At 43.6% G+C, this 20309-nt stretch overlaps 1 protein-coding gene across 1 annotated transcript in view; it reads left to right on the forward strand.

Moving 5' to 3' along the window:
- Positions 1 to 20309, forward strand: part of clstn2a (calsyntenin 2a) — a gene marked incomplete at both ends in the record, with an annotated part of 153423 nt that overhangs the window by 54540 nt on the left and 78574 nt on the right. The window contains one exon of the mRNA XM_080542909.1: positions 9643 to 9765. Within this exon, the coding sequence (XP_080399035.1) occupies positions 9643 to 9765 (123 nt within the window). The remainder of the gene's footprint in view (positions 1 to 9642; positions 9766 to 20309) is intronic.

The following is a 20309-nucleotide window of genomic DNA, read 5'->3' on the forward strand; positions in this document are numbered from 1 at the left end:
TCAGACACACAGACACACAGACACACAGACACACAGACACTCAGACACACAGACACACAGACACACAGACACTCAGACACTCAGACACTCAGACACACAGACACACAGACACACAGACACACAGACACACAGACACACAGCCACTCAGACACACAGACACACAGACACACAGACACACAGACACACAGACACTCAGACACTCAGACACACAGACACTCAGACACACAGACACTCAGACACACAGACACACACACACACAGACACACAGACACACAGACACACAGACACTCAGACACTCAGACACACAGACACACAGACACACAGACACACAGACACACAGACACACAGACACTCAGACACACAGACACACAGACACACAGACACACAGACACTCAGACACACAGACACACAGACACACAGACACACAGACACTCAGACACTCAGACACACAGACACTCAGACACTCAGACACACAGACACTCAGACACTCAGACACTCAGACACACAGACACACAGACACTCAGACACACAGACACACAGACACTCAGACACTCAGACACTCAGACACACAGACAAACAGTTAGACAGGCTCACATCTGCAGTGTGAAAAAGGATAGGGGGCATGACGCATAAACGCATGACTGCATGTATAGTGTTTAGTACACGTGTGTTTTCCCGAACGTGCAAACCTGCATGACAAATCAACCTGAGAGAGCACTGCACAGGCCTTCCCTCCTACGAAGTCATTATGTCAAGGAACCAGAGATGTCAGATCATAGTAGAACGTGTCTTTTTTCTGTTTTATCTCACTCTCACTTGTGAATTAAAGCAATGGAGAGACTGAGTTGTGAGATGGCCTCAGATTTGAACTCCGTTGTTAACGGTTGTAAAAGCTTCACTCCTCACTCTACAGTGATGAGAGGTGAGGGATGTTTCTTTACAAGGTGGATTTATTGATTTATTGGTTATTTGATAAACTGGCTACTGGTTCAACTGGGTTGACCCACAGGCAGTTAATAAAGTCACATTGGCATTGAGAGACAGTCAGTCAAAAGCAACAGATTCTGTGGTTTCATTCCTAGGTTTCATACTAGGAAAATAAAGTTAATCAAAAATGTTAATGTAAATGTCAGGATTCCCAACTTCGATATGCATACATTTTCATTGTCATGTGAACCATCAGGTTCTACATGCAATTGTATCCAGAAATATGGGCTCTATCACAATCTATCTAAATGGTAAAATGTTTGTTTTAACTAAAACAAGATTATAGATACTGTATGCATGCATGATGGCAATATAAGTCAAAACACCAGGGAAATGGAAGACATTTTATCTGATCCCAAGTAATCTAAAATTCAGTTTCAAGGAAATACAATATGATTTGTGGTTGAAGTATTTATGCATGCATAAAGAAGTCGCTCGAGACATTATTGGTAAGGGACGTGACAGTCTTAAATGCTAAAGCAGAGTGATAGAAGATCAAATCCCAGCAGCAGTTTTTAATTTGAAGCTATTCAAATATCCTGCCGACCCTGACAGATAAGTCCAGTACCTTGTGGGTAGAAAAAGAGTTAGGCTAGAGAATGCTGGTGGCGAAAAAAAACGGATTTTAATTCAATTCAGTCTGCGATATGCTGCTGCGATATGCTGTGACTCGCCTCACCACCTGCTGCTTCCTGTCAATAGAGATATCACATCCTCCTTTCCCCCCCCCTCCATTTTCCCCTTTATTGTTCTCTCCATTTTCACTATTTACTTACTTACTCCCTTCAAATTGTTATCGTCTTCCACTTCAGTTGCCAGCGAGTGTGACTGAACAGCAATAACTCATAACACTAGCTCTTTCCTGTTGCCTGCTGTGTCATAATAGGGACTTTTAATTGTAAACCATATCTGAGAATCGAGAACAATGTGCTTGTACTGAATGCAATTGAGTGCAATGTAGTAGAGCCAGGTTGTTTTGAGACTCGACATTTCTCTATTGCGTTACATGCCAACTTACAGCAGCTGGAGCTAAGCTTCAGGGCAAGGTTGCTAAACATGCAAGTTTACACAAAGTGGTTGGATAAATATGAGATGATGATGGTTAAACATTTAGTTAATTTGTCAGTTGACTTTTTCACTGAAAGGGTTAAGGAGACACATTGAGCGGGCGGCCGTGGCTCAGGAGGTAGAGCTGGCATCTAATGATCGCAAGGTAGGCGGTTCGATCCCCGGCTGGCCACGTGTCGAGGAGTCCTTAGACAAGACACTGAACCCCAAATTGCTCCCAATGAGCAGGCCGGCGTCTTGCATTGTAGCTTGCCGCCATGTGTGTGTGAATGGGTGAATGAGAGGCCGTTGTAAAGCGCTTTGGAATAAGGCGCTTATATAAGTGCACTCCATTTACACATGAGATTAATTTCAGGAGTTTTTTTTCATGTGGTAAGACAAACACTGTACTCTACAGTACACACTACACTACAGTATATGGTACAGCCAGTCGTGATGCTCATCTGTGGATTCAAATGATCATGGAAAAACAATTACACATTTTGTTTTCATATCCTTGCTCCACAAATCCTTTGTTATTCCATTACTACTCTGACCATGCTTCTCTCTCTCTCTGTCTGTCTGTCTGTCTCTCTCTCTCTCTTTCTCTCTGTCTCTCTCTCTGTCTCTCTCTCTCTCTCTCTCCCTCCCCCCCTCTCTCTCTCTCTCTCTCTCCCTCTCCCTCTCTCTCCCTCCCTCCCTCTCTCTCTCCCTGTCTCTCTCTCTCTCTCTGTCTCTCTCTCTGTCTCTCTCTCTCTCCCTCCCTCCCCCCCCCTCTCTCTCTCTCTCTCCCTCTCCCTCTCTCTCTCTCTCTCTGTCTCTCTCTGTCTCCCTCTCTCTCTCTCTCCATCTCTCTCTCTCTGTCTCTCTCTCTCTCTCCCTCTCTCTCTCTCTCTCTCCCCCCCTCTCTCTCTCTCCCTCTCTCTCTCTCTCTCTCTCTCTCTCTCTCCCCCCCCCTCTCTCTCTCCATCTCTCTCTCTCTCAGGCTTCTCTCACAGGAGGTAAATCAGTAATAGTCTTGTGTCCTCCTTTTCCCTTCATGCTCTCTTCAGACTCTTTCTATCAGAGATAGGGGAGATATGGGACCCCAATTTGCTACTTCCGCTACAGAGCGTTGCCCTTAGTGGCCGGCGGTGCCGCTAAGTTTATAATTTCGTCAAGCAAAGTTTTCAGTTAGAGTAGTGGAGGAAAGCAGGTGTAGTGGTTTTATATCATGTTATACTGAGAAATGTAAGTCTCTACAGTAGTGGCGAAGCTAGCACTCAAGGAAGGCCCATTTCCTTCCTGTAAGGGATGGGCCAAGATCTGCGGCCTCGTACCTACGACCCAATCACAGCCGTGCTGATATTCAGTATAACACGCTCCCTCTCGTGTGATATTGCTTAAGTATAATTTGCACCAGCTATATTCTCCATCATCGCTCGCGACCCCCCATAATGGTCTTTGCACGTGGTTTTAGTGGTGCACAACGCTCTTTAGCAGAAGCAGATTGGGGCTCAGGGACTGTTAAAGTCACAATCCTGTCCAGTTGCACTCGTCCGATGACGAATGTTCTCAAGACCTGCTTTGCTGGTAGCAAAGTGGACTGTGATGTCTCGAGAAGAACATAGGCTACACATTACACATTACAATAAAAAATAGAGTCACCCTCTCACTGTTATTTATACCTTGCTTATGAAGAAAAACATTACTCTATTTTATATCTATTCTATATCTACTATTACTCATTGTAAGATAACAACCAGAGTTTATGGTCTCTTTAATGAAGTATTTAAGAAGAACAACACTGGCTAATATCTACGTGTCCCTGTAGATGTTCAGAGCAGCAGCGAAAATGGGTAAAAAACATCATTACTGGGCTTAATGAACATGACCATCAGGCCTCTGCCAACAGGATAAATTCTGTTGTTCAAACATCGTCAAGTAAGTCAATATGCATAATTACTCTTTTCCTATTAGTCAGTCGATTTTCACGCTAATTCTGTTAGAATGCTCCTGTTCAGTATTGGGACTAATTGCCAGTCTGTCTGGGTTAGCTTTTAGTTTTTTAGTACTGGCTATAAAGAGAAGTTTGACTGTGAATCTTGAAAATGTCTGGTAATAGTGCTAACACTTTACAACTATTAACTGACTGTACTTAGTTTGTCTCTTCGTGTGATTCATTTTTACTGTAGGACTGGCTAATCCAAAACACTCACCTCCCTACACAACAGGTTATGGTTGAGGTGTAAGGTTTAAGGTTTAAGGTTACAGGGCTTAAGAAGGTTATACAGTAAGAGCCTTAGATTTTAGCAACCTTAAATCATATAGCCTTTGGCAATCAGTCATGAAATCATGAAATTCTTCAAACTCATTTAAACTACTGAAGCTGGATGATAACGTATTGCACTCAGATGGGCTCCTCTATTCACCAGCAGCGGTTATCAGCTGTTTTTATAGCTACTTTATAGTTTTCTCAATCTGCCCCTTCAGCAGCCTTGGGGCTAGGGGCTTTACTGACAGCACCATAATCCCTGTCCCCTATGCATATTAATGCACTGTTAATGCTGCATTCCCAGTGGAATGTAAAGGATGATTTGTTAAGATTCAAGATTGCTTTATTGTCTGTCACACAGTGACAGAAATTCTCCTTTGACAGGCAGAAGTGCAGTTCTGAATACAGATTCCACATTAAAAACACACATAGGTCACATACATACAATAAAAACAGACAGACATAGCAGTGTTTATAAAATGTAGTGCCTATTTAAAAAGTCCAGTCCAAAATAATAGTAAAAAACAGTATTATGGTTTAAAAAGCTAAAATGTTGTGGTTTAAAAAGAAAAACAATGCGCTTCCTATATTAAAATGCTCAGGGCGGTGGTTGCAGTTGGGATGAACGATTTTTTGTATGTGTTTTTCCGGGCCAGTGGAACTCTGAACTCTGTGACGGCCCTCTGGCCAGTTAACCTTTGGCCTTGTCCACACCAATACGTTTTTTTGAATAAATGTTTTTCGTATATAAAAATATTACCGTCCACACCAGCATGTTTATAAAAAATTCTGTATCCACATGCATACATATGAACGCAATACAAATGCTGTCATTGAGCATTCCACACCAGTAGTCGGCGATATAATTTTAACCCCACACAATGTGCCATAGAGAGGTCGTAACAAAGTGGGGGCTCGTCCGTCAACTTTTGGTAAGCATTTTTCTTTAAGCTTACATAGCCTGGTTTTGTTTTGAGCGGTTCACTGTGTTTGCGTGGCTCCCGTCCCGTGCGGTTGCCTAGATTGGCAAGGGGTGCACCTGTAGCTTAGTCTACTTAATTGATACGTCTTCTGTGTGTGTTTAATTGACAAGGAGGACGTATTTTTCTGTGAATCTCTGTCCACTGCGTGTGGCTTGTAATTGGCTATATACTCTTCCCAGCTGGATGCTATTCGGTTGTTAAGTCGTGACGTGTTTCTAGAGTCCAAAGTTGGCTGAGGCGCTGTCTTCGCAATGCCTCGGTAATAAGAATAATTCATTATATTTATATATAAACGCTAAACGTCACGTTTGACGTCAGACTTAACAACCGAATAGATTCTTCCTTCCTCATTCTCTTTTCTCTCTCTCTCTCTCTCTCTCTCTCTCTCTCTCTCTCTCTCTCTCTCTCTCTCTCTCTCTCTCTCTCTCTCTCTCTCTCTCTCTCTCTCTCTCTCTCTCTCTCTCTGCCATGTGCAATTATTCTCATTCTTTCATCTCATTGTTACCCCCTAATTCCCTGCTGGAGCAAATGTACTTTTTTTTCAGTGCATATTTGATTGAATCTGATTCTTCAAAGTGGCTTATGATACAAAAAACTTTTTTCTTCAAAGTGGCTTATGATACCAAAGTGGCTTATAATACTTATGATCACAGAAGAAGATTGAATATGATAGATGAGTCATGGGGAAAGCCAAAAGGAATAATGCAGCTACAAAATAGATGTTACTGTCATTTCAGATTTGGCAACAAATACTTGGTATGAACGGTACGATACAGTCAGTATCTTATACTGAGTGAATTAGCCCCCCATCACAGGGGACTATAATGTTGCATAATGGCCACAGCTGTCCTCTGGGTAATGGCTCAGGCATTACGGAGTGAGCATATGCACTCGGTGACACTTCTAACCTTATTTAAGATGGAAAACCCATCCCTAAACCACATCAGTGGAAGCATTAGGAGACGACTAATGGAAAACTACCAGGCTACCAATCCCAGCTACAGAGTTACACCTCTCCTTTTTTTTCTTCTTAATATGTAGGCTACAACGTGCTGTTCATGCTGCGGCCATGTTGGAAATTATCTGTTTTTTTTCACTGCCAAATCTATATTTTACAGGCCTATTTGAGTGTTACCACACTAACATCCAATATGTAAGGCGATAAAGGGAAGGGTGTTAACTCTAAATTGAAATTGCCATCCATGGGTAGTATTATTACCACTCCAATATGCTACGACTAACAACACCAGTCAATGGCAGCCACAATCGTCTCACTGCAGCCCCAGACTGAGTTCAGGCATCTGCTCCGCTGCGGCACACTCACAACCCTGCTGTGTCTGTCTGTACTCCCTAATACTAGGGCAAGTGGATACAGTAATACACTAAACATGCACACAGAAGAAAAAGAAGGCTGCATAGGGTCTACACTCTATCATCAGTGTTCCTTTTGTATTGTGAAAAGGAATGCTCGCCTTCATTCCACTGAAGGAAGATAATGATTATAGATAATGATATAGATTATGATATAGCAAAAGTCTGTGAAGTGCACTTCACGTAGAATACCTCTCTTCATCTCTCATTTCATCACTCAAGTTATTTTTCTCACATATCTCCCTCCCTATTTAGAAACGACCCATAGTAGATAACTTTCATTCAGTGTAGTCAGTGAATATTTCCAGTCCTTTCTAGTCCTTTTTGATGGAATAAAAGAAAGGGAGGAAAAAGGATGGAAATACGGAAATAGGGAACAGAGTATTATTACAGAGTATTTACACAGCGCCAGAGTAGAGTAGAACAGAGAATATTCTGTATTCTGTATTCTATAGAGCAGGGTGAAAAGTATGGAGATAGATTACAGTGAAATAATGATGTGGCTCTCTAGCCCGTGGAGAAGCAAACGGTTGAACCCAACTGTGAACCGGCACTAGCAGCAGTCCAGAACTAGAACTAGGTTTTTGTTGGTGGAAAAGAGGTATCTGTGGCTACAGTCAGGGGCTTTTGAATAATTCTCACAGAACGGTGTGCCCTGCAGAATACATTACACTCCTATTTTTAAAAGGAATACTACAGTATGGATCTGGCTAAGTTACGTCACAAGTGTAATCATAGTGAAAAGAACATTACATTTGGAGTAAAGAAATCCTTTATTGGGTTAGGGTTATATAAAACACTGTGTGGTAAGCCAACCTGATGAAGATAAAAATGTTCCTTCTTAACGCCAAAAGGTCATGACAAGATCAGAAGTTTAGAAATATAAAAAACGACTTTGAGTGTAAACCATACGAGCTCTCCTGCTCTGCTAGCTGCATTAAGGCGCAAGTTTCCAGTTATGACCGTCAAATAAAGGACATCTGCTTCTTTATTCCAGGAGCTAATCAACATACTGTATGAACTGTGAACTACAGAATGAAATGCCTGTTCAGACTTGCAGTTAGATGAATGGTGGAAGGATGGGAAGATATTTCAGTGTCTAGGTGGGAATGTGTCATCCTCACACATAACATACTATGCAGTACAAATATTATTCAAAGATACAAAATTCTATATTTGCAAAGGAAATAAGAGAGTCACCACAACATGTAATGCAATTTCAGGTTATGCTTATGTCCGTTAAGCTGTTGGCATTGATAAAGGGCTTGCAACAGCTTTTATACCGGCAAGGGGCTTAAAAAAAAGGGAAAACCCAGCAAAAGTAATGTCACTAGACCCGGGAAAACAGATAAATGAGTGTGCTTCCCAGGAATACTGGCAGGAAGAGGGATGCCATCTGCCTCAGGATGAGAGAGAGTCCAGATATATTAGCCTCATGGTTATTAATAGAACTGTTTAGCTATTCCTTTCATGGAGAAACTGACCTCACAAAGTTCGGAGCTCTATAAGAGAAAACCAACAGACAACCCTTCTCTTTCTTTTCCTTTTTCTCCCCTCTACCTCCTCTCTCTGTTCCTTCACTTACTCTCTCACTTTTGTCTACTTTCTACCATTCTCTCTTTCTCTTTCTGTCATCTTGTCTCTCTCTCTCTCTCTTTTTTTTATATAGACAAATGTCACATATTGCTTCACAACAAAAATAATATTCAACATTAAATACAATACAAACAATATGATACAACAACAAATCATAGACCCCCAGAAGTAAGCCAAACAACAACAACAACAAAAAACCTCAGAGGAAGAAACCTTGAGAGGAATCAGTCTTCAGGTGGACCCCTCCTCCTCTGGCGGATCAGGTGCTGAACAATACGTGACGTTAGAATTCTAAGGTTCTATCTCCATTTTTGTCAAAATTGTGTTTTTTACATAATCTGATCCATTAGGTGTTTATTAATGCCAGTGTGGTGTTGTTTTTAAAATGTTGACATTTTTGAGTTAGTAAACCATAAAATACAAAGGTTCCATCTCACAAAACATAATGGAATGTTGACGCTCAATATCTCTGAACTGCCCTCTGAACGGAGATAGAACCTTATCATTCTAAGATAGAACCTTATCATTCTAAGATCACGAATAAACTAAACTAAATGTGGAATGCGGTGTGGTGTGCAAGAGTTCAAGGGTCCATAGTGAAGGGCAGCTTTCTGGTGGGACCTGGATGGAGCAGCAACGGCCAGGTTATAGGGTGGAGTCGACTCAGCGTGGTCGAACTCAGGAATTGGAGACTAGTTTTGAGTGGCGTAACACTACGTCAGCCATGAGGTGTCATTTGACCCCTGTGAATAAAAACAAAATTCTACCGTTGCACTCGATCACATTTCAGGATCCACCTTTCATGACTTTTCCTAGATATGTGTGTTCTACCACCCAGTATCCTTACATTTTCAAAATCACTTCAGGATAAGACAAAAAAGCTGTTTTGCAGATTTTCTTTGTAGGAGGCAGGCAAAAAGAAGCGCCCTCTATTGATCTCTGTGTGTAAATAGCAGATTTACATTCTAAAAAGGCGGCTCTACTAGTAGGTAAAATAGGCACGGCTGTTGTAGTGTTAATGACTAGCCTCTAGGACCAGGGTAGCTGTGGTTCAGGAGGTAGAGCCAGCGTCTAATGATCACAAGGTCGGCAGTTCTGTGGTTCGATCCCTGGCTGGCCACGTGTAGAGGTGCCCTTGGGCAAGACTCTGAACCCCAAATTGCTCCTAATGAGCGGGCCGGCGCCTTGCATGGTAGATTGCCAGCATTGGTATGTGAATGGGTGAATGAGAGGCCATTGTAAAGTGCTTTGAAATAAGGTGCTATATAAGTGCAGTCCATTTACCATTTAGGACCGGTGAAAGAACTATACTGAATTTTTTCCTCCTCCCCTTCCCCCCTTTCTCTTTCTTTCATTCTCTGCCTTTCTTCCTCTCCTTTATATCCTTCTCTCTCTTATCTACAGTGAACAAACACAAGCCCTGGATTGAGACGTCGTACCATGGGGTGATTACGGAGAACATGGATACTGTCCTGCTGGACCCTCCCCTGGTGGCCCTGGACAAGGACGCCCCTGTCCCCTACGCAGGTACTGTAGAGACCCCAGCTGGACATTATTTCCCTATCCCAACAGTCACCATTATAAGCCTTACTAGTGTAGGCTAGATTAGGCTTATGAGGTTTCAGTGATGCACTACTACATAGAGTTAGTTGATTTAATGCTGTGGCAGAACTGGTCTGAGGTCTACAAATGACTTTTTAAACGGGCACTTTGAGACTCTGCCTCACAATGGTAGGTTTGCTTGTGTATGCCTTTGAGGTGGTGAGCCTTCATATAAACTCCTAAAAAAAAGTTTGGAAACGTTATTTCAGTCGATTCTTCCTCCCCTTTAATAATACCAATTGATATTGTATTTTATATCGTTGGAAAGCCTGATTAGTCACCTTTACAACGAGGTACAACTTGTAAGGATCATGCATTCGTGGAATGAGCAACACAGCTAAACGTGTGGGTAGCGCCCCACAAATATTTGCCAAAATCCCCTAGATTCTTCTGTTGGTATTCACTCTCGTTTTGAGCTTCAAGTGCTGGCAGGTGTATGTCAGTCACAGGTGTGTGACTGGCACCTGAATGGCACCTAATTGACAGGAATGATATTCTGGGGCTTTGGTGATTAATCAACCAAAATACAATTTCCGAACTTTGGGGTTTAGTAGCTACAGTACACTTCTCCATCCATGAAGGCAAATTGTATCTGCAGGTGTAGCGGATCTGGCTCTGGTCCTTGCCTGTGATTGGGTTTTGGGTGTCCTGTGGTATTGGTCAGGTCTGGGCTCGGTCGGCCTGAGTGAATAGTGTTAGCCCCCTTGACGCAGGATGCCACTGTGTTGGTACTGGGCGGGGGACGATGTCCTGGGCGATTTCAGGTACTTTTTTTCCATTGTGTGGCAAGTGGGCTTTGCTGGGCGGTGCTGGGTTCTCTGGGGTTCCGGGCTGCTACTATTGGTCGTCCCAATGCAAGCACGCGGCTCAGTGTTGCATGGGTTGGGGTGGTTGTGGTGCTGGTCCTGGGCGATCATGGGCTCCTGCTTCTGTCATTGATCTTGTGGTTCCCCGCCTCTACCCGGGAGGAGTGCAGGCTCTGGCGGCCTCGAGGCTCAGGCTGGCCGGTGCTGCTGCTGTTAGCCGGTGTGGGCTGCATGGGTTGGGGATGGTGGTTGTTGCCCTTGATTCCCTCTAAACCAGTGGTCTTCAACCGGGGGTCCGCGACCCCTAGGGGGTCCGCAGAGGTACTGCAGGGGGTCCGCCAATTTTTTTCGGAATAATTTAAAATTTTCAACAAAATAATTTGTGACAATTAAAAAATATAACAAAAGTTATATTGAGTAAACTACAAGCATCAATAGGCAATAATAAGCTACTTTTGCCGTTATAGCAAGGTGTTGCGAACAACAGAACATGAACAGCGGAACAGAACAACAGAACTACATTGAAGTAATAGTCAATAATTAGCATATCGTTAGCAATCAATATTTAGCATAACAATACTAAAAGTAAAAACAATATATTATTAGTTACTACTATTAATTAGTGAAGCAGGATGGATTTGTAACAGTAACGAGACCTCGAGCTCGAGATCCAACGGCTACTCCTTCCACCTCGGCCCCAGCAGCGCCTGCCCCAGGGGCAGATAAACGCAAAAGAGAAAAGTCCCGAAAATATTCAGAAGTGTACCTAAAGTTTGGATTTACTTTCAAAGAAACCGAAGGAGTGGAATTGCCGGTGTGTTGTTTGTGCGGCGACGCTCTCAAACGAAAGCATGAAGCCATCAAAGCTGCAACGACACTTGGAGACGAATCATGGCCACTTACAAGATAGAGCACTGGACTACTTTCAGGCTCGTCTGCACTCTCTCCAAGGCCAACAGACAACGATAAGAAAATCTGCGAAAGTCGGTGAGCTTGCTTTGAAAGCCTCATATCAAGTTGCTCTTCGCGTTGCCCAGTGTAAAAAACCATACACAATTGCAGAAGATTTGATATTGCCTGCGGCCACTGATATGTGCAAGACCATGTTTGGGAATGATTGATATGGATATGCAGAAAAGTTGAAGACTATCCCGTTGTTAGACACAACAATTGCTCGGCGAATTGGTGAAATGGCATCGGATGTGAGGGTGCAGTTAATTGAGAAATTACAAACGGCGGAGGCATTTGCACTCCAGTTGGATGAATCAGTGGACATGTCCAAAGACGCACAGCTCTTGGCATTTGTGCGCTTTGTTAAGACGAAATGTGTGAAGAGTTCTTGTTTTGTAAGAAGCTTCCTGAGCACAACAAGTGCTGAAATGTTCAAAGTGATTGATGACTTTTTCGGTGAAAATGACGTAAGTTGGGCAAAGTGTGTCGCGGTGTGTACCGACGGTGCGCGCGCTATGACTGGGCAAAAGAGTGGACTGATGGCGCTTGTCAGAAAAGTCGCCCCCAAAGTGATGTGGACTCACTGCATGCTGCACAGAGAATCCCTCGCCGCTAAAGAAATTAGTGCTGAGTTTGCCGATGTTATGGACACTGTTGTAAAGGCTGTAAATGTTATTAAGAAGAGTGCCCTACTACCTCGCCTCTTCGCTTCTTTATGCGCCGCTACAGGAGAGGAACACACAGTCTCTTTTATTACATGTGGGGGTCCCTGTTCTGGTTGTCTTTCGTCCAAGGGGTCCTTGGCTGAAAAAGGTTGAAGACCCCTGCTCTAAACCAACATATGGAATTGTTACATAATCCTGTTATGCCAGATTAAAAAAAGACTGGTTCTGATTAAATAAAGATGTCATGGTAAAAAATGTTACAAATATCTATGATTGCACATACTTTCAAGCAGCACTGTACATATTTTATACATAGTCCCCCTATTTCAGGGCTCCAAAAGTCAGTGAGATTCTGCGGCATACTGTCAGACCAGTCTGCAGTCTGGGTTTACACGGCGCTTCTCTGACTGATGCCAAGATTGAAGATTCACTGGAACTTCTGTCACGCCCTCTCTCATACGATTATGAGAAAGCACCACCAAACATGCAGCTGGAGCTTATTGATCTCCAGTGTGACACTTCACTCTGGGAGAAGTTTGAAACCGTCACTTGCTATGCCTCATAGCACCTGACATTGATAAGCTTGTAAAACAGGATGAGCAACTTCACTGTTCACATTGACTAGCCATGATGGGCCAGTAGATGCTGAAGAATAGTAAATGAGAGGTCTGAGTAAATTAATGTATTTGTGAAAAAAATTAAAAACAACAACAAAATTTGCCTAATTCTGGTTTTGTTTAATGAGACTTTATTAGCAGAATAACCTTGGATACATTTGGACTACACAGTATGTTACTTGAACTTTTTGAATTGAACTCATAGTCTTGAACTATTTTAAGGTATTCCTATATCATCGTGATCCAATCATTATTCTGGATCATAGGTTAAATCAGGGATTGCGAAACTGTCCCAAAATGTTCTCAGGACGTCTTGGGCCCCTTAGTTACAGTATTGTCACTAATAGAACGTTCTCAGAACCTTAGTTACCGTATTGTCACTAATAGAACGTTCTCAGAACCTTAGTTACCGTATTGTCACTAATAGAACAGTAGAACCTTTTTCACATCCACATTCCAACTCCCAGCAACTAAAGCCGTAAAAAAAAACTGCAGAGTGCAGACAAAAGACCCAACGGTCTGTGATTGTTTTTCACATGATTAACACTCGGCTCCAGTGACGCCAGAAGGTCACCGCTGGTAAAATATCACCAGGGAGGGAAAGTCGTGTTGTGTTTTTTTTTTTTTGTGACTGGGGAGATATTTCTCTCTGTGAGTTAGAAACCCATAAAATGGCAACCACGGTGATTTACTAAATAGTGCCTGCCGACGAGGCACTCTGTCCTAATCTGTCTTTCTTTGTAATTCTCTCCCTCTCTAATTTTCTCCTACTCTCTCTCTCACCCTTTCCATCTCTCTTCTTTCTCTCTGTTACCTCCTCCTTGTGTGCTCTTGGTCTATCTTTCTGCTCTTCCTTTCTCCCTCTTCCCTATTCTTATTATAACTCTCTGTTTCATTCTTTTTTTTCTCAATCCCCTCCATTTCGTTTTCCCCATTCCCTCTCTCCTCCTCCTCTCTTTCTCTTCCTCTCTGTCTCATCCTTATCTTAATTCTACGTCAGTCAGGTTCTCTTTCCCATTCTCGCTCTTCTCCGTCCCTATCTCATTCTCCCATTCTCTCCCGCCTCTCATTCTCTAATTTCTCTCTGTCTTGCTCTCTCCTTCCCAGCCAGCCAGCCAGCCAGCCAGCCGGCCAGGCAGAGCCTTTTTTAGCCGGCTCATTCTCCTCATCAATCCTGTTTTTGTTTCTGTGGCTAAAGGATTGGGCCGTCCTCCCGGCACCATATTAATTGCAGTGTGGGAACATGGCTTGGGATTGTTAAGTGCTTTGCCGCCAGCAACCAACCAACCCCTCCCCCCACCACCCTCTCTCCTTCTGCAGTACAGCAGCAGCAGCACTCTTTGATGTGAAACAATGATGATGAGCCTAAGTGATGTAACAATGGTATATGCTGAGACAGGGATCCTGGAGACAAATTGGCATTATTTTGGTGATCTGTGATGCGATCGTCCCCTCTGCAGCAGAGGGGGGCGTGGGTCTTGTAGTATGCACCAAGCGTTCTCAGTCAAATTAGCCTGAGGGATGTGACAGTTGACCGGGAAACCAGGGAAAAAGAGGCAGCTTCATTTGCTTATTCATTGTCGTGGGGCTAAACCTCCCTCCATTCATCTCTACTGCAGGATGATGTACAATGCTGTATTGTGTCCCTGCAAAACTTAGTTACCCCCCCCCATGTGTGCATAGGTCAAAAACAAAAGCAAGAGGAAGCAATCCATGGAAACTGAGGTTCGACTGAAATAGAGAGGGAGAGTGATAGCTCCCTCCAGCTGAGCTTTCTCCTTTCCAGGCCTTCCCACCTCATCCATTGTCCCTGCTTTGCAAAAGAGACAGCCTTCGCGCTTCTTTCAGCCTCCTCCTGACGGCGCATCTCCTGGACCACCATTTTCCTCCTCTCTGATGTTGAGGTTGGTTTGCTTGCTGCAAGGCCAAAGCCTCCTCTTCCCAGCTGGACATGCCCCACGATGTCGTTGTGCCTCAGGGCTGACGTAGCATGTTGCACCACGTCAGATGGTGTCTATTTCCGTCCAGTTAACAGGGGTGGTGCAGCATTGCTGATGGTCTGGTCTCTGGAATCCTTCAAGGTCATCTGGAGTCTTACTTTAGAGCACTTGTACTCTTCGGTGAGGCTCGTGATGGGTAGTTCAAGGACCCCTTTTCCATAGAGCCCGATGTTGGTCAGACAGCGTGGGACACCGACTTCACATATGAAGTCATGGTTCGCTCCATCTTCTGGCCACATTACCCGAGGGAGAAGTCCAAATTGCAGGCACCAGAGCTTGAGCTTCCCTGGCAGTAGGGTCTTGTGGATGTTTTCCAGACTGTTGGTGATGTCCTGCCTTAGTTGCTGCACTTCTCCCTGAGGCTTGAGTTGTACCATCTACCCAGGCTTTTGATAGGTTGCTCAGCCACTGTTGGTATCGGGTCGTCCCCAATACAGAACTTCAAATTTCTAAGCTCTCCCTTGACTATAGAGATGCTTCGTGACTTGCTCGGCTTGATTTTCATCCGGGCCCACTTGATGTTCTCCTGCAGTTTTCCAAGTAGCCGCCTGGTGCATGCTGCAGTAGTGGTCAGAGTGGTCATGTCATCCATGTATGCTCGGATAGGTGGAAGGTGGATCCCGTTCTTAGTTCGCTCACCCCCGACCACCCATATTGAGGCCCTGATGATGACCTCCATGGCCATTGTGAAGGCCAGGGGTGAGATTGTACAGCCTGCCATGATGCCTACTTCTATGCGCTGCCATGATGTTGTGAAGTCGGCTGTTGTGAAAGCACAGTTGCAGGTCTTCGAAGTAGGCTTTTACTAGAGTAGTGATGGGTGATGGAACGTGGAAAAAGTTCGAAGGATTCCCAGAAGAGGTTATGGGGAACTGAGCCAAAGGCATTGGCCAGGTCAAGGAAGACGACATGGAGGTCTCTTTTGTCCTTCTTCACCGCTTGGATCTGGTGCCAGATCATACTGGTATGCTCCAAGCAGCCAGAGAACCCAGGAATGCCGGCCTTCTGTACGGATGTATCCACGTACTTGTTCTTCACCAGGTAGGTGGACAGCCTCTGTGCTATTACGCTGAAAAAGATTTTCCCTTCAACGTTAGGAAGGCAGATTGGCCGGAATTGACTGATGTCTGTCGCATCCTTCTCCTTGGGAATTAGCACACCTCCAGCCCTTCGCCACGCCTTAGGTATTATTCCCTTCTGCCACACTATCCTCATGAGCCTCCGAAGATAGCGTAGAACATCTGGTGCGTTCTTGTGGAGCTTATACGGTACTCCATTCGGCCCAGGGGCTGATGCTGATCTTGCGCGCCGTACTGTATTCTCTACTTCTTTCCATTTTGGAGGGCCAGTCTCCAGGTTGAAATCAGGAGGTTGAATAGGTGGGATGTCATGTGGTATGACTAGCTGTTCGTGCCTTTTTTCGTGTCCGGGTGGACCTTTTCCAGATGTTCTTCAAGTTCCTGCTTTGGAGTTTTTCCGGATTCCGTTTTTTTTTTTTCTTAGCGAAGAGATCTTTGACGAACTTGAAGGGTTTTTTATAGAACCGTGTTCTTGTGTGTTCCTTCCTCTTGCGAAGTTTCCTCAAGTTCTCTGCTCTTCGCAAAGTTGCCAACCGGCATTTGATGTCCCCCTGGAGTAGCATGAGACCTTCTCTCTCTGCATCAGAGGCCTTCTTCCACTGCTTTCTCAGCTGCCTTCTCTCTCTGACCAGTCTTTCGATCTCTTGCTGCCTCCTGGATTTGGTGGTGTTGCTTTGTCACTTCTCCTAATGTTCACTCCAAAGCGCTCTTCTCCGTAGTGGTAGATGATATCGCCTACCCTGTCAAGCTTTTTCTCTGCTGTGCCCACTTGCTGCTCCAGGATTTTTATCAGGTCGTTGTTGACTGTTTCCCACTCTCTCTCTTTTCAACAGCTTTGGGCCACTTCACACTCGGTCTGTGCCCTTTGGTCTTTTCCTCCTTGGGAGGTCTCTGTGGTTGGGTGGGTGGCCTCCACCGGCATTTCTGTGCTTGTATTATCCTCCTCAGTGACAGGAGTGCTGATGCTCTGCAAACTTTGATTTTTGTCCCGTCGCTGTGCTTCAATCGACTGATTTGACTGGTTGCTTCGTAAGAAGTACTGGTCAATGCGAGGCCCTTGTCTCTGGTTTCTCAAGCACCCTCTCTTTCCTTGGTGGATCTTCAACCCCCTGGCTGATGTTATTTTTTCCCAGCCACAGGTGCACACCTGAAGTGAGTGTCCTGCTGCTGCTGTGCTTGTCTCATGTGCCGTGTTCTTGCTCTTGCTAGTCGTGTCCGTTCCTGGGTCTGTAGCCGTGTTGTCAATCGTTGAGCCGTCTTGCGCTCTCGCAGGCTCTAGGGGTATGTTTCTTTGTTGACTTTCTGTAGCATTTGGCGGGTGTCTTCAACAATTTGAAACAGCGTCGGCGACTGCCGCCATGGGTAGCTAGCCCATGACAGCCCCAGGGGGGTCTATTCCCTCCAGTCAGCTGTCTCTCCAAGCTGTCACACATACTTTTTCCTATGTTGTCAGCTGTCCTTTCACAGCGGTCACTGGACGAGTCCAGATACTCAGAATCATGAGAGAAAGAGATTTAATGAGAAATTAATTAATAAAAGAGAGAAATTACTGAGAAATATTGGTAACCCTTTATTTTACAGCACTATTTCAGCTGCTATTTCCCCAGTATTTACTTATTATTAATTACTAAAACTATTTGGTAACTTTGTTGTAACAAGGGCTTATTTTTGGTACTGTACTTAAGCTCAGTAAAGTATCATTGTTAACTATCTGGTGCTACAGTAAATGGCAGAGTGAGAGAGAAATTATAATAAGTAAGAACATAGTGTAGTGTGAGAATGAGAGTATCTTTACCTTTTCATTATCAAAAAAAGAGAACTGTGATAACGCCTGTGGTTGTTGTTGTCTAGAGGAGTGCAGGGAAATAAAGTTCATGCTTTCAGGGCTTGTCATTCAAGGTGGAATCAACTGCCAATCAAATTAGAAGGTGTCACTGCAGTGTGTGCTATGATTAGAAGTGTTGATGGAAAGTATACAGTGTTGTCACTACACACACACACACACACACACACACACACACACACACACACACACACACACGTGTGAACAAGATGTTCTATGGATTTATGCAGATTAGGAGGGCACAACAATGTAATCTGCATAATGTCATAATTGAGGGCTAAGTGCCTTACTCAGGGGCACACTAGTAGTGGTGTGGTTTCAGGCGGGATTTGAACTCACAACCTTCTGATCACAAGTCCAACTCACTATCCACTAGACCACCGCTACCCCACTGTACGTTATACAGTAGTGTGTGTGTGTGTGTGTGTGTGTGTGTGTGTGTGTGTGTGTGTGTGCGTGTGCGTGTGCGTGTGTGCGTCCTATATTTAGATGTCAAACAAAAACAGTACATATGTATCTGCTTCACACAATAACAAATATTTGTCATCCTCAATTGTCAAGCCATATTCTGCATAATTGCTGGAGAATACAGTAACCCTGAGGTGATAATGCTGAGGTGATAATTGAAACTCGAGGCAAGCTCTTCCTGCTTTGAACGTGACAGTGTGACAATTGTGTTACACACTTAAGAGTTAAAGCTGTGAGCAGTACAAGTTAAGGCTTTGAAATGTTCACACCCCCATTCTTCCTCTTCCTAACCTTAATTGAATTTGAATTTCACTCGTGACGTTAGAATTATAAGGTTCTATCTCCATTTTTGTCAAAATTGAGTTTTTTACATAATCTGATCCATTAGGTGTTTATTAATGCCTGTGTGGTGTTATTTTTAAAATGTTGACATTTTTGAGTTAGTAATTCATAAAATACAAAGGTTCCATCTCACAAAACATAATGGAATGTAAAAACTTTGACGCTCAATATCTCTGAACTACCCTAAACGGAGATAGAACCGTATAATTCTAAACTCACGACCTGGTAAGACAGAGAAACAAAGAGGGGGAATGGGGGGAAAAGAAAACGAAAGGACAGTATAGTAGTTCTATATGTTCCTGTGGTGATTAGAGGGAACAGAGAGAGTGTCAGAGCGTCGGAGGAGGGAGGTGATCAAAACCACTCAGGTGCTTCTGCCCGGAGGAGAAGAGAGAAGGAACAGATCCCCAGTCTCCACTTCCTCTCCGTTTCCTTTTGTGATGCCATTTAATCTCCCCAGTCGCCCCCTCTGAAGTGAGCCGGGCCCTGACATGAAACACAGGTGATGGACTTCAAAAGGAAGCCTCATCTACTTCAGAACCAGCACCTGATTCTGACAACAGCTCCTGTGTGGAGCCACTTCCAGCACCTTTTGACTATCTCAGGGTATCCGCTGTGTCTTGAAAAGTATTAAAAGTTGATAAATACATTTTGGGAAAATCAAGACCCTTAATAAGTATTAAAAAGTCTTATCACGATTTTATGAGGTCTTGAATTTTGTAGGTATTTTTCTGAATTAGACTCTGTCCAAAGAGTTTGAGTCCTAAAAACGTTTAGTAAAAGTTCGTGAATTTATCAGTTTTATTAAAAAACAAAGATGAACCGGAAATTCTGTTGTATGACAGTGGTCTAGTCTATTGCAAACTAAAGCTGTTAAGTTAAAGGTTTCACTGATGTAAACGGTTACAGCTCGAAGTGGCGGTGAGGTCTGGAAAAATATTGAGGTCTTTAAAAAGTCTTAGAAAGGTATTGAAATTAACCTCAAGATTCCTGTATATACCCTGTGACAACAGCTCCTGTGTGGAGCACTTCCAGCACCTTTTGACTATCTTGCCAACACCTTCACTTCATTGTAGGGGTCTATTGTTGCTTTTGCAATATTATAATACTGAAAAACAAGTGCAGTACTTTGAAGGGCATTTAGTCCAGCAAGTAATGGGACAGTAAGACCGTTTTTTCCCCTTCTTTTTGCTCTAGTCTATACTATAAAAGTGTGGATTTGAAATCAAACAATTACTATGGTGTTTAAGTTTTCGATTCTCGTCTATTATTTGATTGTGTTTGTGTACTGTACATACTGTATGTGACAGCAGCTGGTGAAAGCGGGAACAAGTCGGCAACCAATCAAAACATGCAGACTTTTATTCTGAAAAATGTAAATACATTTCAATGTTGTTGAAAAACAATGACACGCTCGCTATTCAAGCCAGGTGAGTAATCCCCACTACCCTACACTAACTAATAATATTTTGCCTTCACTAAAGAATAAAAGTCTGAAATATTTGTTGGTTGCCGATTTGTTCCCGCTTTCACCAGCTGCTGTCACATACAGTATTTGTTTAGAAATGTTGACATTTAGAAATGACATTTTATACATCAAATCCTAACCCTAACCCTTTTTATACACATTTTATACATAAGCCCAATGCACACGGCGTGCGATTTTGTCGCACGACAACATTCGATTCTCAATTCACA

The sequence above is a fragment of the Nansenia antarctica genome (assembly GCF_963989245.1).
Source record: "Nansenia antarctica genome assembly, chromosome: 12".
In the NCBI taxonomy this organism is placed as follows: Eukaryota; Metazoa; Chordata; class Actinopteri; order Argentiniformes; family Microstomatidae; genus Nansenia; species Nansenia antarctica.